The sequence below is a fragment of the Biomphalaria glabrata genome, chromosome 1 (genome assembly GCF_947242115.1).
Source record: "Biomphalaria glabrata chromosome 1, xgBioGlab47.1, whole genome shotgun sequence".
Lineage (NCBI taxonomy): Eukaryota > Metazoa > Mollusca > Gastropoda > Planorbidae > Biomphalaria > Biomphalaria glabrata.
In genome coordinates, this window is record NC_074711.1 from 4,236,238 (window position 1) to 4,263,764 (window position 27,527).

The following is a 27,527-nucleotide window of genomic DNA, read 5'->3' on the forward strand; positions in this document are numbered from 1 at the left end:
CTAGTCTTCACTAGGATTCGAACCCCGGGCCCCTGTTCGGAAGCCAAGCGCTTTACCGCTCAGCCACCGCGCCTCCGTGTGTAAGTATACATAGTTGTAAATGTTTGTCCATAGAAAGACAAGCGTTTTCAGACGCTAAGCTTTAGCGTCATTACCTGGTCAACATAGATTTCTAGATAGTAACATGAACTGTTACAAAGAACTTTCTGTCCACCCAAGCTTCATATCAATACATTTTTTATTGTAAGACTTTAAAATAAAAGCCGCGCCTGTTTAAAAAAATAACTTTCTGGCTGTCTCGTTCTAAATGACACACATTGCAATGAAATATTTTCACCGAGACGCAAACCTTGTAAAATATTCATCCATTTCTTCTCTGAGCTATACTATCTATCCCTTGTTAATGGTGCCTGTAGAATATTAGATTGAGGAGACCCTAACAGTCATAGAAGGAAGTAATAGAGACAAACGCTAAGTCTTTTTTCTAATGCCAAGCGATTCGCCAATGTCCTCACGAATTATCCTGCGCTTTGCAATTTTCTGTCAGGTCAATGTAATTTCTTTCCGTTAAAAAGGTTCCCCTTTCAGACCTTGCGATCTATAGTACAGATGGTGTTGAGGTCGTCTGCTTCTTTAGCCAACTGTGTTACGTGGCCAGCCGCCTTTACTTTTTCCCAGCTAATGTCGAGTACCCATCAGAGTTATCTTATCTTATCTTATATAATACAGACGTTACTTCAAAAAAGAAGATGATTACGTCCAACGCGTTATGCATTCAGTCATGCATATTAACCAATGACTTAAATTCTGCCAAGTCACAGGTTTTCCTGGCTAGCTCAGGCAACCCATTCCATGCTCTAATAGCACTAGGGAAAAATGAGTATTTGTACGAATTTGTCCTAGCATATGGGATGAGGAATGTGCCTTTATTTTTGTGTCTTTCTGAGTATTTTATTAAATTTTCTTTTTGTATTTGAAGATTATGGATCAGTGTTTTAGGTATAATTGCTATTTACTTTTGAGTCTTCTCTCCTAATGGCTTTCTAAATTGAGTGATTTTACAAAAGGTGTTACTCTAGTCAAATGTTATGAATCACACTGCTCTATTTTGTGTCTGTTTCCAGTTTCTTTATGTTTTCTTTAGTTGGGGGGGGGGGTCCCAAACAGAGGATGCATATTCTATTGTTGGGTGAACTCAGGGGTGCCCTAAAAATTCCGAAATTAGAAATCCCAGTCTTCACCGAGATTCAAATCCAGGACGCCAGGCTCGGAAGCCAAGCCCACCCCGTTTCTTTCCCTTAATTGAAAAAAAAATTTACACCTGTGTCTAGAAATAGAAAGTGCACGGGCTAAGCGGTAGATAGAACAACCTACCTGTAATATTTTATGACATAGAACGTTGACGTCCAGCTCGCTGGCGATGTCTCGAATGAGCTCCATGAAGAGCTCCTCCTCGGACATCCTTTTCAAGTCATCCAGATCTTTCTTCACGCTCGAGCGACGTGTCCGGTCGCCGTCCAGATATTTCCGGAAGATCATGCTTGTGATGGAGTTCCGGCCCACTTTCGAGAAAGTTCGGTACGTCTGCAGATTTCTGTCCTCGTTCGGTTCAATGGTCATTGAGTCTTCGGACAGGGAACCCGTCGATTCTTTTTCCTCAACGGCCGGCATGGATTTGCCAGCCTGTCCATTTTGGTGTGTGAACTGGGAGAGCGCGTCTTGTTTAAACTTCCTGGCCACCACGCGCAGCGTGTCATCGTCTGCGTTTTCCAAGAGCCAGGTAGCCAGAAACTGAGGATGCTCTCTGAGGTACTGGTCAACGTCGTCTTCTGTTATGGTAGTCATGGCCAACTGACCAGAATTTCGACAATTTTGTCGCTTCTAAAAAAAAACAAACAGTTTAGTTTATCCCAAAGGCTGAAAGTAAAACGCGTGAAGAGAACTACTTGGTCACAATCTGAAGACTTTCTCGCTAGATGATCTACAGCCAAACCGGCAAGGATTCCAGCTGAAAGTCTTCCCTGTGACGTCACGCGATGACGTCATCTGCAGATCATCTTCATCTGAGGAAATATAAAAAGTGCCATTAATCCATCTACAATATGTATAAAACAAAGCTACAAATTATCCTAGAAGCACAAACTTGGAAGACGTTGAATACATATGCATTTGTTTATATGTGTCTTCGAAACTCGGCAAACTACAGCCCGCGCAAGTATTTTTTTTATATCATAAATATCCTTCTCAGCCATTTGAAAAAATAAAAACAACACAATTTTATAGGCCTTTTGTTTTTGTACGAAATTAAAGAATCCTGCAATAAATCCAAGATTTTTCTAATTGTCACAGATTACATTATAGAATTGTTTGTACATTTCACTTTTAAAAGAAAATATAAGCCCTCGACATGAGCCTCGGGAAGATGAACATTTTACAAGCTTAGCAACTATTCCTGAGGAAGAAGAAACATCATCAACACCCATTCCTGAGATAGATGTTTCATTACCAACATCAAATAACATTGACATTCCCAAGGTTATCACTCTGAATGACATAGCACTACAGAAAGTGAAGGACACTAAAGTGTTTCCAGACCATGCAGATTTCTTTACCGGTGTTTCTGAAACATTTCCAGTACTGCAATTTGAAAGCAACTCAGAGAGCAACAACATTGACAACACCAAGTTTCATCCTCCTTGTACTCAAGGGGCAACTTTTCTTCAGAAAGGAACAAATGAACTTCTTCAACATTGCTGTATTGACCGATTGAACTCAGACATGTTCAGTCATTGCTCTATTGAACATTCTAATGCAAAGCATTCTGCTACCATTGTTCTACAGCGTCAAAGTTCATCAACCAGAAAATTGAGTTTTGGTTTCGGACAGTTCTTATTTTTACCAAACTCAAACGCGGTTCAATCAGACATTATCTGTGAGATCATTATGACATGGAGACAACAGCTTCATAAACTGAAAGACCTTTTCTTCAAGTTTAGAAAACGCACATGCACATCCATGTCGGCAATTCAGAAAGGTTCCGAACTTTACATTTCTACTCTACATATGTACTATAGCATATTTAGTGCCACTTGATCCATTATCATTCATACTCGTCAAGGAAGAACAGTATTCAGTTGTACTTAATCAATTAATTTGTCTACTCATTTTTTCCACAGGAGTTCTATATCAGATGTTGTATTTATTTCAGCACCAAGCAACCCACTGAGGAAAGTCACTCATTCAAGATACTTTGTTTATTATGTTTCAGTATCTTTGCATATGACATGCATCAGACATTTTAATTTTTAAATCATGAGCATTTTATTTCAGGTATTTTATTCCAGGTCGAATATTATTGCATATATCCTATTATAATAGTACAGATACATGACATATAATTGGAATTTTTCATTGCTTCACACATATTGAGATTTATTTCACATTGAGTATTATTTTTTCAGAAGATTGTCATGTATACATCATTTTTTTTCTATGTCAATTTTTCATATGCAATATATTTTTCCATGTACACATTTTCACATTAGTACTAACCAAATGAGTTATAATGTCATATTTTAATATTATCATGAAGCACCATGAAGAGAAGTAACTCATTCAATTCAAGATTTAATTTATCCAAGTATTATGCTTTGTACAACTTTTGATATTGTTCATGACAAGCATTGTCTCATTTTCATAACCACTTGAATAGTGAAACAGGTGTTCAAAGTCATCAATAATTTTATTCACTGCATTTACATATTTTTTTATCTCCAAGTTGACTTTATTTTGTCATATGTTACCTCAACCATTTTTCTATAATTTCATGTATGGTATTTTGTGTATATTTAAATAATTTTAATACATATGAGCATTTCCATTACCATACAAATGCTAAATGGAGGGGGGGGGGTAATATGTCACAGATTACATTATAGAATTGTTTGTACATTTCACTTTTAAAAGAAAATATAAGCCCTCGACATGAGCCTCGGGATTTACCCCTCAAATTTAGACACTTGACATCACGTCAGGATTTACCCAAGGGACGTGATTAGTATGTCTGAAATCTATTGGTTGATTTGAAATTAAACAAAGACATTTTTTGAAAAGAGTTAGCGCCAGAGAATTGGCGGGGAGTAAGAAAGTAACGTGAGTCGATAAAATAATGTCCTTGTAGACAGTCACGTTTCTAAGAGCTCTGTTTGAAAAGCCTTTGTAATATGTTTCATGCTCATTGATTTGTAATTTGTACATAAACTGTACTTACGTTGTATTTAAATAAAGTTTCAGAGTTTTGTTTTATCAAAGAATCGTTAATTGTGATTCTAGATCGTCATTTATTGTTAATTATTGAATTCAAGTAAAATCCCCGGCATAACAACACGTCATACCATCTGCATGTTGTGACACTAATCAACTCGCCACGTTCTTGCTTTGACCTCCACATTCAGTTTTTGTGATCCTCCATGCTTATTTTGATTCATACATACTCTCTGTCTTGACGAATTCATTTCCCTCCCCCCTACTCTAACTTTTAACAATGCCAACCCCTTTCAACCCCCCCCCCCCCACGGATACCATCATACCACAACACCAACCTTGCTTTAGAGTTAACTAAACAGATACAGCAACCAGGGACCAGGCAGATACACCCGGCGTTGCTAAAGTTGATTCTACCCGATTAAACTGAAAGTATACAACTCGTTTTAGACTTCCGGGAGGTGGCGCAGAGTTCTAACGAGACTAGTAGTCTTAGCCTGAACACAGACCTATTGTCATATACGTCAGACCTGTGACGTGGCAACGAACTATTGGTGTCCCCAGCACAAAATTAACGTAGCCTTCTGCCTCCGTGTTGAACTAAGAAATATTCCCGCCAAGTTTCAAGATTGGTCAAACAGATTTAATGTATATAAATAGCCTACATAGATACAGACACAATCCTAAAATTTAGGAAATATCTAGAGGTGAAGACTAAGACTAAGACTGCTTTATTGATCCTTACGGAAATTTGTTGTGATTACAAGGACTCTTTTCTCATATAAAGACAACACAACAGAAACATACACATAAATACAACAGACACAACATAAAGAGTTCATTCAGCCACTACACACAGGTATCTTGGTGCATTTCATGTTCCCTGATCAATGAGTGGCGGTGATAGAGTCTGACCGAATGAGGTAAGAACGAGTTTTTGTACCGCTCCGTTCTTGTTACTAATCGCTACAGCTACCTTAAAAAAAAAATTCGTTATTCTTTTCATTGTTTCAAATAAAGTAAACAATCAACAATTAAAGTAAACATTGACTCGACATCTAAGAAAACACTTAACAAGATAACAATGACCAGGGGGTTGCTTATTTCACATACTGAATTTTTTTTTGGCGCCTCTGAGACATTTTGTCAACCAGCAAGTCTAAATCTGATCGTTTAATAGATAGACGTGAGGTCGACCTTCAAGTGTATACATCTAGTCATTTGATATAGGATATTTACTAATTGATAGTTGGCAGCGTATATGCTCTCATAAAATTTTGCTATTTCTTGTTTTTTTTTTGAAGGGAGATAACAATGAAATATATTTTGAGTCGATTTATGACTTGCTTCTGACACCATAAGCTCGTGTTTCTGACATTTGTTCGTGTTTCTCGAAGCACGCGTTAATGCTATCTGCTCCTGTGTGTGTGTGTGTGAGTGTGTGTGAGTGTGTGTGTATGTGTGTGTGTGAGTGCGTGTGTGTGTTGAGTAATGTAATAATGGCAATGTCTTCGATTCCGAAGATTAAGGATGAGTGCAGTGTTTCACATGACTGCGCGAACCCAGATGCGACCTGCATATTTTTTTCAGCATCTGGTGCAGTCAAAGCCGTTGTCCGTCAGCGGTCTATTGAAGTTTTCTTTTCGTCTTCTGGAACGCAGAACTACTTAAATAAGGGAAGTAACAATCAGATATTCTGTCGAAACTAGCATCAAAGATATTCGAATCATTTCACACTTTCAACGAAGTGATTACAATCTCTCGGACTGTACGGAAATATACGGGAATGTACGGGAATGTACGGGAATGTATGGAAATGTACGGGAATGTACGGGAATGTACGGAAATGTACGGAAATGTACGGGAATGTATGGAAATGTACGGGAATGTATGGAAATGTACGGGAATGTATGGAAATGTACGGGAATGTACGGAAATGTACGGGAATGTATGGAAATGTACGGGAATGTATGGAAATGTACGGGAATGTATGGAAATGTACGGGAATGTATGGAAATGTACGGGAATGTATGGAAATGTACGGGAATGTATGGAAATGTACGGGAATGTACGGAAATGTACGGGAATGTACGGAAATTACGGGAATGTACAAACTTTTTTTTCCTACTGTATTTATCCTAAAAAGGTCTTCAGATCATAAATGAATTCCGTCAATTGATTGCTCAGTAAATAACTTTGTACTTAGAGATCTAGGTCATGCCATAGAATAGTGATGTCAAAACTATTACCCGCGGGGCATATCTGGCCAACGTCGGGGTTCTGTACGGCTCCTCAAAACGCACAGTGAATAATGAAGCTGCAGCGGTTACGTTCCAATGGACTCGGGGATTTTGTTTTTTATGGCGCTGATGCGGTCCGTTACAAGCGTGCTGGACATTATAGGGCAGACCCTGGGCTGAAAACTTTTGGGCACTACTGCTGTAAAATAACCTGGGCTGAAAACTTTTGGGCACTACTGCTGTAAAATAACCTGGGCTGAAAACTTTTGGGCACTACTGCCGTAAAATAACCTGGGCTGAAAACTTTTGGGCACTACTGCCGTAAAATAACCTGGGCTGAAAACTTTTGGGCACTACTGCTGTAAAATAACCTGGGCTAAAAACTTTTGGGCACTACTGCCGTAAAATAACCTGGGCTGAAAACTTTTGGGCACTACTGCCGTAAAATAACCTGGGCTGAAAACTTTTGGGCACTACTGCCGTAAAATAACCTGGGCTGAAAACTTTTGGGCACTACTGCTGTAAAATAACCTGGGCTGAAAACTTTTGGGCACTACTACTGTAAAATAACCTGGGCTGAAAACTTTTGGGCACTACTGCTGTAAAATAACATGGGCTGAACACTTTTGGGCACTACTGCTGTAAAATAACCTGGGCTGAAAACTTTTGGGCACTACTGCTGTAAAATAACCTGGGCTGAACACTTTTGGGCACTACTGCTGTAAAATAACCTGGGCTGAAAACTTTTGGGCACTACTGCTGTAAAATAACCTGGGCTGAAATCTTTTGGGCACTACTGCTGTAAAATAATTATTTCATTAGGATTGAACAATTTTTAATGTAAAAAATAAAAATAATAAAATTGAACTACTTCAGAAATGCGGTGAGAGAGACAACACATCTTTTATTTTTTTATGAAATGGCTGACAAACCCGGCAATGTCTTTGATATATAAAACTATTCTCGTAACTATCATAATATGATTTCTATTTGCTTCAAAATATAGAACAGTTCATTAAACTCTCAAGGTAAATGCTTATTCTGACTAGCTCTGATCACGCAAACCTTTTTTTTCCGCCCAAGCAGGAGAAAGTGCTCGATCCGACGAAAGGAAATCCAACTCACTGACTCACTGTTATTAATGTCAAGAAAAATTAAATTCAAAGTTAAATTATGAAATTGCGTTTTTGTAAATCATTTTCTTTTTAATGACAGATAACTTTTTAGCGTGTAGAAATCAATGATGAAAAAAAAGTTAGAAGTATTTAATTTTTCTAATTTATATGAAGCCTAGTCTCGTGACACAAAGATGCCCATTCTTGTATACATTTTTTATCAGCACACTAATTTAATTTACAATTAAAGGTTGATTTTGAAAGTAATAATGAATATAAGCACCTTTAAAATATTTCCAATGGTATGTGTCTCAAATAAAATCATACAACCAGTCCATCATATATGGCTCTAGATATTGGTCCGGCTGAGCTGTTATTGGTGACAGAAAGGGCGCCTTAACCGTTTATCTTCGGGCAGGAGGGGTTCTCGTTAACCTTGGCTGGCTACCCCCCCCCCTTCCCACGGAAAAAGAAAATTGATGATGGGCTAATTTCTCCATGTCATTGGTGTCGATTCCATATGCCTTGGCGGTTCTCGACCATTTTAGGCTCGGCGACCCTTTTTTACAAATCCCCCACTATGCATCGACCCCCCCCCCGCACACACCCACACACAGCAATAGAAGAGTGAACAAAAACTATTCATTTTTTTCGATGGTCTTAGGCGACCACTGGCAAATCGTCAATCGACCTCCCAAGGGGGTCGCGACCGATGGTTGAGAACCCCTGCTTTAGAGTATCTTTAATCTCGTATATTGATGGTCTTAGGCGACCACTGGCAAATCGTCAATCGACCTCCCAAGGGGGTCGCTACCCCAGGTTGAGAACCCCTGCTTTAGAGTATCTTTATATCTCGTATATTGATGGTCTTAGGCGACCACTGGCAAATCGTCAATCGACCTCCCAAGGGGGTCGCTACCCCAGGTTGAGAACCCCTGCTTTAGAGTATCTTTATATCTCGTATATTGATGGTCTTAGGCGACCACTGGCAAATCGTCAATCGACCTCCCAAGGGGGTCGCTACCCCAGGTTGAGAACCCCTGCTTTAGAGTATCTTTATATCTCGTATATTGACCCCCCCCCCTTCCCTTTTCCTTTTAAAAATACCTTCCGATGTATAGCTCTCCATAAAATGATTGGAAACTCGACAATCAGGGTATATGGTATACATTACGAGTGCATCGTAGTTGGGACTTTTTTAAAAAATATGGTATAGATTTTGACCACCTGAGACATGTGTAGGGTTGTATAGTCTTCTATATTACAAACATATTAAAGATAATCTTGTTAGATTTTAATTTTAATGAAATTGAATTTATTTCAAAGCCATCAACGTTTCCAACCCTTCTTTTAAAAAAAAAACAAAATAATAATAAAATGAATCCCACACTTCATTGTATCCGGACAAAGCTATTCAAAGAATTAGAATTGTACGTTCTCTAAGACATAGATTTATTTTGGGATACTAGAAACAATGGATGAATGGTCATGCTGCTTCGAACTGCCATAAAAAAGTAAAGTAAAGTTACCTTTCGAACCTTGTGATCTATGGGGCAGATGATGTATGTCGCTTAAGGTTAACGAGGGTCATGGGGCCAGCACAACGTCAAACCGCCTTTACATTCCCCCAAGTAAAGTCAGATACCCCTTACAGTAAACTCGGAGACGACTTAAAAATCTCAAAATTAATTATCCCAGTCTTCACCAGAACTCGAAACCGGGACCCCTTTCTTCAGAAACCAAGCACTTTACCACGCAGCCACTGAGCCTCCAACTACCATAATAATGGTAAATTCATATCTGGCCTGCTCCCACTCAGACGTCCTGTAAAAGATTTAGGCTTGAAGGTACTACATTTGTGAAGGAACGCCCCAGTGTATAATAAAACAAAATATAGAACTAAACAAAACAAAACAAAAAAATAATAGCGACTTGATGATGTCCAAACTTGATAACAGACACTGGTCTTCTAAACAGAGACATTTTGTATTTGTTTTAACCCCCCAAAAAAACGCGATTCAATACAGCTTACACAGTTACGTGTGGGCGTGTGTGTGTGCGGGGGGGGGGGGGGACGACTCAGCGATCCACGTGACGTCAAGTTCACCCACTTCCGAGTCACGTGAACATTTTGGTCTGCAACGGAAGTGACTTTTCTGCCCGCTCTTTTAATTAGGTCAAAGACAGCAGACTTTAAAAGTTTCGTTTCTGATGGCTTACGTCACAGCGCTTCTCTTTGCGCACCCACGTTCTACAAATGTAAGTCAAAAGGCGAATAAAATCAAATTTACTTTTACAATTTCCTGCAGTCGTTCAACATTGTTTCGTAGTTTCAAACTGAACCAAAAGTTGGATTTGATTATTACGTTTCGGAATGTTCCCTTCAGAAATAAAGTTTTACGTAATAGCTCTAACATCCTGCAGGACTGCAGATGGTGACAGCGAGACTCAGGACTATCGAGATGACACTCCGAAGAAAATACCATACGACCAGGCAGCCATTGACCAGGCAACCATTGACCAGGCAACCATTGACAAGGCAGCCATTGACAAGGCAATCATTGACCAGGCAACCATTGACCAGGCAACCATTGACCATGCAACCATTAAAAAGGCAATCATTGACCAGGTAGGCATTGACCAGGCAACCATTAACAAGGCAATCATTGACAAGGCAACCATTGACAAGGCAGCCATTAACCAGGCAGCCCTTGACCAGGCAACCATTGACCAGGCGACCATTAACAAGGCAACCATTGACAAGGCAGCCATTGACCAGGCAACCATTAACAAGGCAACCATTGACAAGGCAACCATTAACAAGGCAACCATTGACAAGGCAGCCATTGACCAGGCAGCCATTGACCAGGCAACCATTGACCAGGCGACCGTTAACAAGGCAACCATTGACAAGGCAGCCATTGACCAGGCAGCCGTTGACCAGGCAGCTATTAACAAGGCAACCATTGACCAGGCAGCTATTAACAAGGCAACCATTGACCTGGCAGCTATTGACAAGACAACCATTAACAATGCAACCATTAACAGGCAACCATTGTCCAGGCAGTTCCTTATTATTTTTAATCTACCCCCTCCCTTTTGTTATCTAAATTAAAACACTATATACCCACAATACACCAGTTTTATTTCTTCATAAACGGTTCTATTCTCACCATATAACCAGCTTCCACATTAAACATATACGTTCTGCTAGAAAAGCAGGTATACCGGTATGTCTACAAAATGTCTGTCAATATGAAGATCTATATGCCAACCAGTTGTCTGTACCAACCAGTATATATCACTAGCAACTAGTCTGCTAGCAGCAAATATTCAGGATATTGGCATTAAAAAATCTTCCATAACACCGTGGTGTTTTCAACACTCGGAAGTTTCAAGCCACCAGCTGTGAAATTACACCGTCCACTTCTTGCAGTCCTGGTAGTTCAACAAACTCTAGCCAGCCAGTGTTTTCATTTTATCATGGGAATCTTTTTTGACATCAACACCGCCAGCCGTATCGAACCAAGTCTGTTATCGTCTGCTGTCATCTTCAATCAATCCTCTCAGTTTAAGTATACACATTTTTATGAATATGATGACCGAAATGTTAAATAAAAACTCTATCTATCTATCTATCTATCTATCTATCTATCTATCTATCTATCTATCTATCTATCTATCTATCTATCTATCCATCTACCTACCTACCTACCTACATACCTATCTATCTATCTATCTATCTATCTATCTATCTATCTATCTATCTATCTATCTATCTATCTATCTATCTATCTATCTATCTATCAGTATAATACATGTATTACTACTCAGAAGGTATTTGTAAGCGGGTCAAAGGCACAACATAAATCAACCAAGTTAATAAATACAAAATACAAGTGACTGGATTAACCCATTGTCTCCTCATATTTATGCTTCAGATCTTGGTTCTAGAAACCAGTTTCGACTGAATGTGAAGTCTAGCTTTATTTTTAACAGCCTTGTACTGTACTGGCTAAAAGGTCAGAGAGAAAACTGGTAAGGAGCGGGGTGTACATTTTATTTCACTTTTCTTCATCTGCAGCTTTCTGGACATCTTTGGATCTGAAATGTAAATTCCTAGATCCAGGTCTATGTGCCGCGGTCTTTTGAAGTCCCCCAGCTGTCCATCAAGAAAGCCAGTTTCTGCCAATAATCCCTTGTGAGCAATGCCGTTTATATGGGTCTGACTATGCTGTCACTATAGAGTCCACATTGAATGAGCCTTTTATTAATCTTGTGCATTTTTAAGCAGGAGTAATCCAACACGCCCAAACGGTCAGAAACATGAGCAGGAGTTTTCATTGAATTGTTACTGTTATTGTTATTGTTTGCTAATAGTCAGCTACTTTAGGGCCATTTTTTTGGGACCTACACATTGTCTTTGGGACGCATTTATTTTACAAGTAACTAGGGATAAAAGGATGATTATGTATTCATGTAGATATCCGGATGTAAACAATTCCTATACAAAGAAGTCTATTCCTCAGACGTATTTATATAGATTAGGATGTTAGCTGTTACTCATACAACAACACAGGATGGGGTCTTGGAATAAAGTGACCAATGAAACATTCAACGATGGGGGGTTTCCCATTGAACACACATGGACACTCCATGCCTCGGGCCCCCCCCCGCCCCCCCCCCTTAAACCGACCATATGTTCAGGCTACGTTTCCCAAGTAGAGCCAAACATGAGGACAGCAATAAGTTTGAAAACACAATAGAAGATCGATTATCCGGATTACTTGGGAAAGGGGGTCTGTCCAGATAATCACACTTCCGGATAGCCAAATGTGGAATATTATAAACGGTCTATTTCACCAACAATATTAAGAAAATTCATATGGGGTTATAGCGCCGTACGTAAACAAAAAATTGTAATAAAAATATAAATATATACATTTAAAAGCAGCACCGGCAAACCTGAGTACTTTAAAAAAAAGGAGAAATGAAGTGTATGTCTGTATCATATTTCATATCATACCGGACGTGCAAAGATATTTGAAAGTGTTGATAAGTGGGTTGGCTATGTGCATTATTTGAACATATGTGAATAAAAAAAAACTGCATGTAGTTGAAAGTTGTTCTGCACAGAAAGTCCATAATTCTGATACAAAATCCTTCTCTTTATTTAGAACTCAACAAAAAAATCAATTTTCATTAGTTGCAAAATGTTTCCAGCTTGCGTTTCTACAAAACTGACAGAATAAAATAAAAAGAGATGAAGAAAATTGGTTTTACAATAATGATGTCTAGCATGTGGACAAATGCTGTGAGTTATCGACCTTGATTAGAAAATACAAATCAGAGTTATCCTTCGTATTTTTCTTTTCCCTCCTCAGAATGTCTCGGACAAAAACGAAAGGAGATAAAATTTATTGCACGGGGCCAGATCTATTGTGTGTGTGTTTGTGTATGATGGCGAAGGAGGGGTGAAGAGTGCACGCCCCTGTATGGTTAGTTGCTCTTCACTTTCTCTATTTGGTAGTTTGAACAGCATTGTTAGCTGTTGCTGTTCAGATAATGTTATTAGAGAGACTTCTTATGGACTGACATTTAAAGTAGGTCGTAAATGGGTCTAACGTATGCCGAAAGCAGTCCTTTTTTTGGTGACATGAAAGGTGTTCGACATAACAGCGGGTGCCCACGGAAAAGCTTTGAAGACCAGCTTAGGCTTTAACTGACATATAAGAGAGCACCTCTTTGCAGGCGGCTTTGGAACGAGACAGCTGGAGGTCACTTGCAAAGGGCTGCGGGATGCACATTTAAGCCCAAAAGAAAAAGCAATGCCAAGGAAAGACGTAGACGGCGAAAGGAGAATTTAAATCAACCACCGGCGGACAGCTTTATCTCTGCTCTGGGTGTGGCAAAATATGTAGGTCGCAGCTGGGGCTACGTGAAACACTGCATTCCTCATTAATCTTTGGACTCGGAGACAAGCCTTAGTATTAAATAGAATAACGAAGATTTGTGTTTGTTAAGAATTTATTAAGACTAGTTGTCACGTCCCTAGTGACACCTCATTGTTCACAAAACGAGGACAGTGTACCTATCTCAAATCAGGTCAGCGTACCCATTCTTAAATGCCAGCAAGACGCCGATTAAAACTTAGTTCAAGGCTACAGCAGGGAAACCTAATTAACGTTGGTTGAATTACAAAAATAATTAAAAGAAAAATTAAATGTAAACGAGTCAAGGAGTCAAGGATGGGTATTGAGATGTCAAGGTTCTTTATTCTAAAGAAATATTTAAAAGGAGGAGTGTTAGCTTGGGAGAGAGAGAGAGAGAGAGAGAGAGAGAGAGAGAGAGAGAGAGAGCTAGAAAGTTAGACTTAGAAGTCGCTAGTTTTAAAAGTAAGTAGTTACTCAGTTTATTGATCATTTATACTGAATCCTGTATCTGCTTTATATATCTTTGTACATACATTTATTGTTTCAAGTTCATGTTTAAATTAATTAAAACTCTAGAAAAGCATATCAACAATTTGTTGCTTCATTGATTATTAAAGTGTGAACTTTAATTAAGGCACCTCCGAATACGCATATGTCACAAGTTTATATCATTAAGATCATCAAATCAAACAAACATAATAAACACGTGACACTAGGAATACACAACTTTTCAACCCTTTCTTTTTACATAATGCACAACTTTTTCAACCCTTACTTTTTACATAATACACAACTTTTTCAACCCTTACTTTTTACATAATACACAACTTTTACAACCCTTTCTTTTTACATAATACACAACTTTTACAACCCTTACTTTTTACATAATACACAAGTTTTACAACCCTTTCTTTTTACATAATACACAACTTTTACAACCCTTACTTTTTACATAATACACAACTTTTACAACCCTTTCTTTTTACATAATACACAACTTTTACAACCCTTACTTTTTACATAATACACAACTTTTACAACCCTTATTTTTTACATTTCCTCTCAAGTCAGAATTTCATGGAGGGTGGCTGGGCGGAGGAACCTGGACGCTGATCTAACGATTTTCCTAGAAATTTAACAGTTAATGCATATCGCTGAGAAAAAGAATTAATAGCTCGTTGGCCTCACGGGGAAAACTATAGTTAGACCGTTATAATTTTGCAAAATAAAAAATAAATTTAAATTTGGCTTGAGAACTAGACCTAGATCTAGATCCTGATCTAGCATCGGTTGTGAACGGACTATCTCGTTCTTAAAAGGACTATCGCGTTCGGGAAGTTCCGAATTTAAGGCTTTTACGTTCAGACAAATTGTGCGCTTCGTCTTCTAAGTCTAAATCTTAAGGCCTATCAGTGGAATATTATAAAGTGTAGTAGATCTATACATTCGCTTCAGGATTATTTCGGAGGTGGGGAGGAGGGGGGGTTTGGTGAGGATTGGGAGGGTTAATAAATGTTCCATTGTTGTTTTTTTAAAAATTAACATTCATTAGTTTAAAGAGAAAACAAAAAATAAAAATAGTATTTTTAGGTTTTCCTTGTAAAGTGAAAAGCTGTTTTTCAAAATGCTTCAAATTAGACGAGTTTTAAACAGCTGGTCACGTGGTGTAGGTAGAAGTGTTTTTTTTTTCTTCTTCCTTTTCTTGTAAACAGAAAGTCTTCTACGCGCTGGGCATAATGTGTTATTGAAGAGATATAAGCCACTGTGTGTAAGTGTGTTAAGCCACTGTGTGTAAGTGTGCTAAGCCAATTTTTTGTAAGTGTACTAAACCACTGTGTGTACGTGTGCAAAGCCACTGAGTGTAAGTATGTTAAACCGATGTGTAAAAGCGTACTAATTCAATGTGTGTAACTGTGACATATCAATGTGTGTAAGTGTACTAAACCACTGTGTGTAAGTGTGCTAAATCACTATGTGTGTGTTAAACCACTGTGTGTAAGTGTACTAAACCACTGTGTGTAAGTGTGCTAAACCACTATATGTGTGTTAAACCACTGTGTGTAAGTGTGCTTAACCACTATGTGTGTGTGTTAAACCACTGTGTGTAAGTGTGCTAAACCACTATGTGTGTGTTAAACCACTGTGTGTAAGTGTGCTTAACCACTATGTGTGTGTTAAACCACTGTTTGTAAGTGTGCTTAACCACTATGTGTGTGTTAAACCACTGTGTGTAAGTGTGCTAAACCACTATGTGTGTGTTAAACCACTGTGTGTAAGTGTGCTAAACCACTATGTGTGTGTGTTAAACCACTGTGTGTAAGTGTGCTAAACCACTATGTGTGTGTGTTAAACCACTGTGTGTACGTGTGCTAAACCACTATGTGTGTGTTAAACCAGTATGTGTAAGTGTGCAAAACCACTATATGTGTGTTAAACCACTGTGTGTAAGTGTACTAAACCACTGTGTGTAAGTGTGCTAAACCACCATGTGTGTGTTAAACCACTGTGTGTAAGTGTGCTAAACCACTATATGTGTGTTAAACCACTGTGTGTAACTGTGACATATCAACGTATCTGCGATATACTAATATGTGAATGTGAGTCTACCACAGTGTAAAAGTGTACTTAATAACTGTGTGTAAGTGTGTTAAACCACTGTGTGTAAGTTTACTAAACTACTGTGTGTAAGTGTGCCAAACAACTGTGTGTGTGTTAAACCACTGTGTGTGTGTTAAACCACTGTCTGTAACTGTGACACACCAACGCGTGTATCAGTGATATACAAATATGTGAATGAGAGTATACCACCGTGTGTTAGTGTGATACGCAACTGAGGTGACGATGGTTACGCCACAGTTATATGTGAGATGTGTCAGTGTGTATGCGTGGGATACGTCACTATGTATGCGTGGGATACGCCACTGTGTATGTAGAGGATACGCCACTGTGAGAGTGTGGGATACGCCACTGTGAGAGTGTGGGATACGCCACTGTGAGAGTGTTCGATACGCCACTGTGAGAGTGTTCGATACGCCACTGTGAGAGTGTGTGATACGCTACAGTGAGAGTGTGAGATACGCCACTGTGAGAGTGTGGGATACGATACAGTGTATGTGTGAGATACGCCACTGTGAGAGTGTGGGATACGATACAGTGTATGTGTGCGATACGCCACTGTATGTTTTGGTATATGTGTCTCAAGGTAGAAGCTTTTGGTAGCATTTATCCTTCCACTTCCTGATTCTCTACCAGTTCTATATTACAAAACCTTTTTATTTCCCCATCTGTCAAACTAGATCTTAAGCTTTGGCTCGTTTCAAATGTGTGTCTAAAATAATTTATCCTCGCAATGATTTGAGTGTTATCGTAGGAGTGGGATCGAGGGTGGGTGGGTGGTTCCAAGGGGACATAATTCAATTAGTTTACAATGAATGTAGTATTGAGTGATATCCCCTGTATTGTATTCAAATTACAGGAAAAATTAGTTGTATTCATTTACTGTTGTTATTGTTGTTGTGGTTGCCTTAGTTCGGGTGAAATGCCGAGCACAAAGCCAATGTGTTTAAAGCTACTCTTTAGAAAAAGTACTTTTTGAATGGTCATCTGTTTCTGTGGCCTATGGTTAACGAGAGTGTCGTATGGCCAGAACAATGTCCAACCGCCTTAACTTTTCCCCAGCTAATGTCAGGTGCCCATTAGAAATGGGTTGACTCAGAGGCGCACAAAGATCCCGAAATTAAAAACATTTACGTCATCCATTTCAGACCACAAGGACAGAAATGAAAAAGTTTGTTTTTTTACTCTTGGAATGACATAGAAAAAGTAAGTACATTTTGAATGACCTGCAGAAAAAGTACACTTTGAATGACCTGAAAAGAAAGTACACTTTGAGTGACCTGTAGAAAAGTACACTTTAAATGAGCTAAAGAGAAAGTACACTTTGAGTGACCTGTAGAAAAGTACACTTTAAATGAGCTAAAAAGAAAGTACACTTTGAGTGACCTGTAGAAAAGTACACTTTAAATGAGCTAAAAAGAAAGTACACTTTGAGTGACCTGTAGAAAAGTACACTTTAAATGAGCTAAAAAGAAAGTACACTTTGAGTGACCTGTAGAAAAGTACACTTTAAATGAGCTAAAGAGAAAGTACACTTTGAGTGACCTGTAGAAAAGTACACTTTAAATGAGCTAAAAAGAAAGTACACTTTGAGTGACCTGTAGAAAAGTACACTTTAAATGAGCTAAAAAGAAAGTACACTTTGAGTGACCTGTAGAAAAGTACACTTTAAATGAGCTAAAGAGAAAGTACGCTTTGAGTGACCTGTAGAAAAAGTACACTTTAAATGAGATAAAGAGAAAGTACACTTTGAATGACCTGAAAAGAAAGTACACTTAGAGTGACCCGTAGAAAAAGTATATAGCTTATCCTTCGTGGTCTAAGATGAGCACATTTCTCATATCCTATGAACTCAAAGATGACTGTAAAGTCCAATCCTCACTTTAAACTTTAAAAAGTCGGCAGCATACGTGGCATGGGTACGCTGACCACTCTTCTTGCTTTAAATCTCGAGACTCCGAGACTCACAGCTTCACGCCATGAAAGAAAGTACACCTTGAATGACCTGTTTACTATTAGCGCTTCAAAGTCAAGTGATTCCAATGATAATTACATTAAATTGTCATTAGACACTTATGATAAAAACAAACACTGCCAATTAAATGTTTACAAATGTCAGAATAACCTTAACATAAGACTTAATTATACTTAGAGGACGCACTGTGACTTAATCTTATCTTTTAAATTACTGACGTCACTTCAAAAGTGGAGATAATTCCGTCCTTCGCGTATTCATATGTCAATCTAGTAAAACATCTTAATCAGTGACTTAAACTCTACTTAGTCGTTGGTTTTCCTGGCTGATTTAGGCAACCCATTCCATGCTCTAAAGGCACTGTGTGACTAATATACAGAGAGAATAGCACACTACATCTCTGATCACATTCTCAGGACCGGGTACAAACACATACCGACAGAACGAACGACAACTCATGTAATATTTCACATTCTCTACAACAGCAGCTATGCGAAAAACACCAAAAATACATCCCTAGGTTTTAAGACTATCATTTAAAAACAAAATTAGATACAACAAAAATAATTTTCAAAAAAATTAATTACTGAACTAAAATAGCTAATTATTTTCTTAAGAGTTCAAATAAAAATAACATAATTTTTTTTTCTTGTTTAAAATATCCTGGGCAAATATTCATTAGTTGTTTTTTTAAGCTGATGGAATGTTTAAAGTACACGGAGTTATCTGCCGCTGCCCACACCGAATCCTGCACGGCGAATCTATAGTTCAGTGCTATTCTAAAGGTAGATGAAACAGATTGGATGGGCAATGTACCAGTCAAGTATAAACCAAGAAACTTAGATCTAGCTTATTTCTGGTGTACAGTCTGTCCATTTAGGTATGTGCTTGTTTATATTTCGGTAGAAAGAGTGGAAGAAATACACCAAAGAACTTAGATCTTGTTTATTTCAGGTGTATGGTCTGTCCGCTTATGTATGTTTACATCTTAGTAGAATGGATAAACTTAAGTCTAGATCAGTGTTTCCCAAACAGTGGTCCGCGGAACCTTAGTGTTCCCTAGTGTTCCGCGAGGCCCGAATATGTGTTCTACTGGAATAATAAACTACTAGGCCATCACGTGAATTAATCTCTCTAAAAAAATAATCAAAGTGTTCCGCTAAATACACAGAATGCGCCAAGTGTTCAGCTAAGGAAAAGGTTTGAGAAGCACTGATCTAGATTTAAAAAAAAAAAAAGGAAATTACTGAAAGATGCAACAGAGGAGTTGAAAGACCACAAAGCAGGAGATGTTAGTAGTATCGTTTACGAGGGTGTTAAGAGGCCAGGACAACGAGCAACAACCTTCACATTCCCAGCCGAGGTCAGATCTCGATTAACGATTAAGTCGAATCAGAGGCTCTTATAAATAAGATAACGCATAAGACACGATACTATTACACGGTGTTATGGAATGCGTATTTGAGTGTTTATATTGACTGATGTTTTCAGATGTTGCCAAGACAGCGGATTGATGCAGATGAATTTATAAACAAGCAAAACACATATTGATGAAACTACAAAAAAATCAAACAAAGCATTAGGATTTATTAAAAGAAATTTCTATAAATCAAATAAGAAAATAAAACTAAAATGTTATTTAACCTTGGTTAGGCCAATAATAGAATATGCATCCTCTGTTTGGGACCCCTCAACTCAAGAAAACATTAAGAAACTAGAACAGACACAAAATAGAGCAGTGCGATTCATAACAAACGAATATTCACATTTGACTAGAGTAACACCTTTAGTAAAATCACTAAATTTAGAAAGCCTTCAGGACAGAAGGCTCAAAAGTAAAGTAGCAATAATACATAAAACACTGAACCATAATCTTCAAATACAAAAACAAAATTTAATAAAATACTCTGAAAGACACAAAGATAAAGGCACATTCCTCGTCCCATATGCTAGGACAAATTTGTACAAATACTCCTTCTTCCCTAGTGCTATTAGAGCATGGAATGGGTTGCGTGAGCTAGCCAGGAAAACCAGTGACTTGGCAGAATTTAAGTCATTGGTTAATATGCATGACTAAATGCATGACGCGTAGGACGTAATCATCTTCTTTTTTGAAGTAACGTCTGTATTATATAAGATAAGAAGATAAAACTAAGCAAAGTTTATCCAAGGGAAGAACAGCAATATCACTGCCACAAATCTTAATACTGCAGAAATAAGCTCCCCTTTTCTATACAAAAACAAATTTAATCTCCACTGATAGTTTTTTTTTAATGATTCATGTATTGACTATGAATACTGGTGCAAAATTGGCGCAACACTTTCGTCTGCACCGAAAGGCGTGGGAGGGTCTAAGTAAGTTAGTACCAAATTGGAATCAATTATTGATATATATATTGATTTAAACACATCCCACGTCTCGTAATTTTTATCTATTTGATTTCTGATCATTTGAGCTGCGCTGGAACCACGTGTGTCATGTCTTGTATCTTATCTTATAAAATACAGACGTTACTTAAAATAAGAAGATGATTACCTCCCTGGCTAGCTCAGGCAACCCGTTCCATGCTCTAATAGCACTAGGGAAGAAGAAGCATTTGTACACATTTGTCCTAGCATATGGGAATGTGTCATTTAGCTAACGCTGTTAAAATAGGAATGAAATAGAACATCGCGATGTAATGAGATGTTGTAGCGCGTCAATCCATTTAAAGAGTTTTTGATTTAGGCTCGCGAGTGTGACGCTCACTCAAATTTCGGAATCATACAAATAAAATAGAAAAAAAAAACAACTTTCGGTTGATATTCGGTAGAATATTGTTGTAATTCCAGTGGCGGACAGAAAGGCTTAATGTGTGTGCGGCCTACTGATACACACGACTCAGGCCAATTACAGAGGTCAAGGGCTGTTGAACAAGGGACATTACTGCTTGTACACGCAAGCTGTGTTGTGGTCATGTGACCGAGAGCCTTTAATGTCGAGAGACAATGTGTAAGAAAAGACAGTTGAGTCCAGGACACCAAAGCTGTAAGGACTGTGTGGTACCTTTGAGTCCTCAAGAATGTAGCTGTACGAGCCAGAGAGACCTGTAATGTTAAGTTAGGCAGCTCTGTTAAGTACAAGAAAGCATTTGAAGTTAGTGTAGCCAATTGTGTTGAATTGGCTGTCGATGTAATTGTAATTAAAACCGCCACATTGTTTAATTGAAGTTCTTGTCAAGTTCTTGTATTAGATGCGCTGTGTTGTGTTTAGCAGTGTTTGCAGAAGGCCTGATAGAGAAGATCGTAACAATACGACAGGGTAACTGAGTAGCGAATGTAAAGCTGAAAGATACGTCTTATATAGGCTCTCGCTGTCAATCTTATCAGGGTGACGTCCTTTAGGACAGGGATCAAACAAATGTATGAAAGATGTATGTCACGGGCCGTGCCTCCACAAAAATAAAATGTGTCGAGTCGAATGGAACAGATCTTCTGTAGGTAGAATTCTTGAGGGGACACTTCACAGAACATTCTGGGCAGGGGCGGACTGGGTATCGAAATCGGCCCGGGCATTACCATATAGACCGGCCCACAAATGGCATGTTATATATTTTCGGTGTGGGGTGTGTGTCTGATTTGAATTTTTTTTTCTTTTTGGTCGCGACCAGACCGGCCCATTTGGTACCGGCCCACCGGGCATTTGCCCGTTTGCCCATATAGCCAGTCCGCCCCTGATTCTGGGTCGTAGTTTTGGGCATCATTGATTTTGGAACAGCTGAGTTAAACCGAGACTAAGCGTTTTAGAAGGCCTGAACACTGACCTGCGACGCTGTGGGCAGTTTAGACCAAGAGCTCGTTGCCACGTCACAGGTGACGTGTCAAGGAGCTACTGGTCTAAATAGCCCACAAGTTGTGACGTCGCAGACCTGTGACGCGGCAACGAGCTATTGGTCTCGGTTGAATTCCTTACTTTGTTGTTTAGACGATGGCGTCACGTCACGCCCTCCTTGCTCCAAATTAGAGAGAGAGAGAGAGAGAGAGAAAGAGAGAGAGAGAGAGAAAGAGAGAGAGAAAGAGAGAGAGAGAGAGAGAGAAAGAGAGAGAGAGAGAGAGAGAGAGAGAAAGAGAGAGAGAGAGAAAGAGTTCTTCTAAACAAATTCTTATAAATCTTATCTTATAAATTACAGACATTACTTCAAAAGGGTAGATAATAACGTCATACGCGTGTCGTTTGTTAATCATATATCATTTAATCCAATAAAAAAAATCTCCAGTATTGATGATTATTTTTTTTTTAACTTTTTAAGAGATCTTAATGAAAAAGAAAAATGTCAATCTATTAATTCATTCATTATTGATCAATTTTGGGAGTGAACAAATCAACAAGAAATCTAGGCTACGCTTGGAGCTCTCGCGCCTTCTCAGTCCAGCCTCTCTTATCAATTGTTTGGTCATTCAGTTCAGGAGAGGCGAAAAGTCGGTGGCTGTCGGAATTTAAAAAAAAAAAAGTAGAAATTGGGATTGCATCATCGTTTAGTGTTGCCTTTCTTTCCAAAGGAGGCGCGGTGGCTGAGTGGTAAAGCGCTTGGCTTCTGAACCGGGGGAACCGGGTTCGAATCCTTGTGAAGACTGGGATTTTTAATTTCGGGATCTTCGGGCGCCTCTGAGTCCACCCAGCTCTAATGGGTACCTGACACTAGTTGGGGAAAAGGTAAAGGAGGTTGGTCGTTGTGCTGGCCACATGACACCCTGGTTAACCGTAGGCCACAGAATCAGATGACCTTTACATCATCTGCCCTATAGACCACAAGGTTTGAAAGGGGAACTTTAATTACTTACTTATTTACTTTCTTTCCGAAACCCTGCCCCTTGTTTTAAAACTGTTTTTTTTATGGAGCAAGGAAAAGGAGGTCGCTGAAAGTGAAGGGGGAGTGGTCATTGGTAAATATGTCTAAAAATCTCTTCCTTCTCTCTCTCTCTCTCTCTTTTTTCTCTTCTTCCCCCCCCCTCTCTCTCTCTATCTCTCCGATACTCTCTTTCGCTCTCTCCCTCTCTCTCTCTCTTTCCCTCTCTCTTTCCCTCTCTCTTTCCCTCTCTTTTTCTCATTCTCCCCCCCCCCTTTTCCATATCTTTCTCTCTCCCGCTCTTTCATTTTCTCTTTTCTTCTCTTTTTCTCTCTCTCTCTTCTCCTCTCTTTCATCTCTCTTTCTCTCCTCCTTCTCTCTCTTTCACTCGCCCTCTCTTATCTCTTTCAATATGTATTTCTTAGTTTTGTTTCGTGTAATAATCTTATATCATGTGAGGACAACTTTTCAATTAATTCTATTTTTTTAAATGGACTTGAGATTTAACGGCTGAGTCAACGTGATTAACGTCTCTCAAGAACAGCGGTTCTCAACCTTTTATGCTCGGCGACCCTTTTAACAATCCTCCACTCTGCCGCGACCCCCCCCCCCCCACACTCACACACAAAACACACGCGCACATACAGCAATAGAAGAATAGACAATAACAATCCATATTTTCGATGGTCTAAGGCGACCCCTGGCAAATCGTCAATCGACCCCCAAGGGGGTCGCGACTCACAGGTTGAGAACCCCTGCTCAAGAGGCACTCTCTACCCCCCCCCTCTCTCTCTCTCCCGCTCTCTACCCGCTCGCTCACACAATCATTCCGAAGCCATGGATTATTTTTGAACATGTTCAAATTGATTTTGGCTCTAAATTTGTAAAACTTTGAAGTGTAAACACAACATTTGGTTATGGGGGACTTTGTTTTACAGCAACCCCTCTAGGAGCTTATTAAATAACGTTTCAGAGATATAGGGACATAGCGGTGGCCAGATAGTTTAGGGTGTCACTTGCTGGTGTTGAAGATGCAATCACTAAACATGCATTGCTCAATCAAGAGACTTTAAGGGACATGCAATGTTCAATCAACAGACTTTAAGAGACATGTATTGTTCAATCAACACTTTAAGAGACATGCATTGTTCAATCAACACTTTAAGAGACATGCATTGTTCAATCAACACTTTAAGAGACATGCAATGTTCAATCAACAGACTTTAAGAGACATGCATTGTTCAATCAACAGACTTTAAGAGACATGCATTGTTCAATCAACAGACTTTAAGAGACATGCATTGTTCAATCAACAGACTTTAAGAGACGTGCATTGTTCAATCAACAGACTTTAAGAGACATGCATTGTTCAATCAACAGACTTTAAGAGACATGCATTGTTCAATCAACAGACTTTAAGAGACATGCATTGTTCAATCAACAGACTTTAAGAGACATGCATTGCTCAATCAACAGACTTTAAGAGACATGCATTGTTCAATCAACAGACTTTAAGAAACATGCATTGCTCAATCAACAGACTTTAAGAGACATGCATTAATCAATCAACAGACTTTAAGAGACATGCATTGTTCAATCAAGAGACTTTAAGAGACATGCATTGTTCAATCAACAGACTTTAAGAGACATGCATTGTTCAATCAAGAGACTTTAAGAGACATGCATTGTTCAATCAACAGACTTTAAGAGACATGCATTGTTCAATCAACAGACTTTAAGTGACATGCATTGTTCAATCAACAGACTTTAAGGGACATGCATTGTTCAATCAACACTTTAAGAGACATGCAATGTTCAATCAACAGACTTTAAGAGACATGCATTGTTCAATCAACAGACTTTAAGAGACATGCATTAATCAATCAACAGACTTTAAGGGACATGCATTTTTCAATCAACAGACTTTAAGAAACATGCATTGCTCAATCAACAGACTTTAAGAGACATGCATTGTTCAATCAACAGACTTTAAGAGACATACATTGTTCAATCAAGAGACTTTAAGAGACATGCATTAATCAATCAACAGACTTTAAGAGACATGCATTGTTCAATCAACAGACTTTAAGAGACATGCATTGCTCAATCAACAGACTTTAAGAGACATGCATTGTTCAATCAACAGACTTTAAGAAACATGCATTGCTCAATCAACAGACTTTAAGAGACATGCATTGTTCAATCAACAGACTTTAAGAGACATACATTGTTCAATCAAGAGACTTTAAGAGACATGCATTAATCAATCAACAGACTTTAAGAGACATGCATTGTTCAATCAACAGACTTTAAGAGACATGCATTGCTCAATCAACAGACTTTAAGAGACATGCATTGTTCAATCAAGAGACTTTAAGAGACATGCATTGTTCAATCAACAGACTTTAAGTGACATGCATTGTTCAATCAACAGACTTTAAGAGACATGCATTGTTCAATCAACAGACTTTAAGAGACATGCATTAATCAATCAACAGACTTTAAGTGACATGCATTGTTCAATCAACAGACTTTAAGGGACATGCATTGTTCAATCAACACTTTAAGAGACATGCAATGTTCAATCAACAGACTTTAAGAGACATGCATTGTTCAATCAACAGACTTTAAGAGACATGCATTAATCAATCAACAGACTTTAAGGGACATGCATTTTTCAATCAACAGACTTTAAGAAACATGCATTGCTCAATCAACAGACTTTAAGAGACATGCATTGTTCAATCAACAGACTTTAAGAAACATGCATTGCTCAATCAACAGACTTTAAGAGACATGCATTGTTCAATCAACAGACTTTAAGAGACATGCAATGTTCAATCAACAGACTTTAAGAGACATGCAATGTTCAATCAACAGACTTTAAGAGACATGCATTAATCAATCAACAGACTTTAAGAGACATGCATTGTTCAATCAAGAGACTTTAAGAGACATGCATTAATCAATCAACAGATTTTAAGAGACATGCATTGTTCAATCAACAGACTTTAAGAGACATGCATTGTTCAATCAACAGACTTTAAGAGACATGCATTTTTCAATCAACAGACTTTAAGAGACATGCATTTTTCAATCAACAGACTTTAAGGCGCAAACATTCAAAGATTGTTTTTCGAAACTAAGGAGACTACAAATTTAAAAAAAAGGCAAATGAAAAATATTAATCATTTTTTAAAAAACCATAACGAAACAAAACATATTAAGGACCAAGGAAAAAAAAACTTTTTGAATTCACAACGGAACAAACCAATATAGAAAGAGATGAATACGTTTTTAATGAGTTAGAACTTTAATACAACATTTGATCGAAAATGCAGTTTAAAATTGAATTCAAATAACAGATCGATAATGATAATTTCAGTGTAGGTTGAAGAGCTAGATAGCGATTAAATGATCGATATGCTTATAATGAGTGAATGCAACATGTCAGACTTAGAGGCTCTCTATCAGAAGATGGAGAGTCACTAAAACAAAATGGAAAAGCTCCAGACTTTTGTGAACAGATGCCTACGCCGAATATTAGAAATTAGGTGGCCAGAAAAGATAACTATTGTCAATTTGTGGGAGAGAACTAGACAAAAGCCCATAGCCCAATACATCACAAAACGAAAGTAGAGCTGGATAGGACACACCCTGCGAAAACCAGCTACCAATGTTGCAAGGCAGGCACTTGATTGGAATGCGCAAGGAAAGAGGAAAGTTGGCAGATTCAAGCAAAGAGATCAGTCATCAGTGAAGCTGAGGGTACTGGAATGACATGGGAGCAGATGAAGAAAACTGCTCAGAACCGAGTTCGGTGGAGAGGTGTGGTTGCGGCCCTACGCTCCCCTGGGAGTGCACAGGATTAAGTCATCAGAAGATGATCTGTCGTCTTAAAGACTGCAATAAGAACAGAACTGGACAATTAGCTGAAGATGTACTCTATTGGAATTGACCATAACGAGTTGCAATGTTTGGCATTGAAACAAAGCATGAAAAATAACAAGGCAAAACACATGCCAAGAATTTCAGATCTAAGGCAACCAAGCTAATCTAGGCTTAGCCCACTTCTGACACCACTTCTTACCAAAACGTAATTATCTTTTTTAAGATATAGACAGAGCACCAAAACCATTTCATTTATAATGAGTGCACATCATTAATAAAAGAGTAGGATATTCACATGACATGCTTGCTTCACAATACCATTATGTACCTTGTCTGAACACTTATTTGCTCGAAAAATTTTAGTTATGTACATTAATACTAAAGTATGATAGACCTCCATCGCTTCTACATCCAGTCCCACTCCATCTTTGTTTATTTATTTTTTTGTAGAAATCAAACGCCTGTACACCTCAATAGATACACACTTTTGATCATTAAGTTCACAAAGAAAATAAATTCTGGTTTGGTTTAGGCTTGGAAATGTGTACCTTCAGGACTCCAGCAAATGTATCATGTGAACGTATCCAACGAATACCAATTATTAAACAAGTATGTCAGCTTTGATGTCAAATTTAAATAGAACACCTGAAGTTCAAACACATTCAAAC

The 27,527-nt window shown here is 38.4% G+C and overlaps 1 protein-coding gene across 9 annotated transcripts in view; it reads right to left on the reverse strand.

Moving 5' to 3' along the window:
- Nucleotides 1–27,527, reverse strand: part of LOC106079854 (cGMP-specific 3',5'-cyclic phosphodiesterase-like) — a 133,514-nt gene that overhangs the window by 78,728 nt on the left and 27,259 nt on the right. For all 9 annotated transcript variants that reach the window (XM_056013258.1, XM_056013134.1, XM_056013316.1 and 6 more), the window contains exon 2: nt 1,375–2,063. In XM_056013258.1, coding sequence (XP_055869233.1) covers nt 1,375–1,845 — 471 coding nt within the window. In that variant the 5' untranslated portion in view covers nt 1,846–2,063. The remainder of the gene's footprint in view (nt 1–1,374; nt 2,064–27,527) is intronic.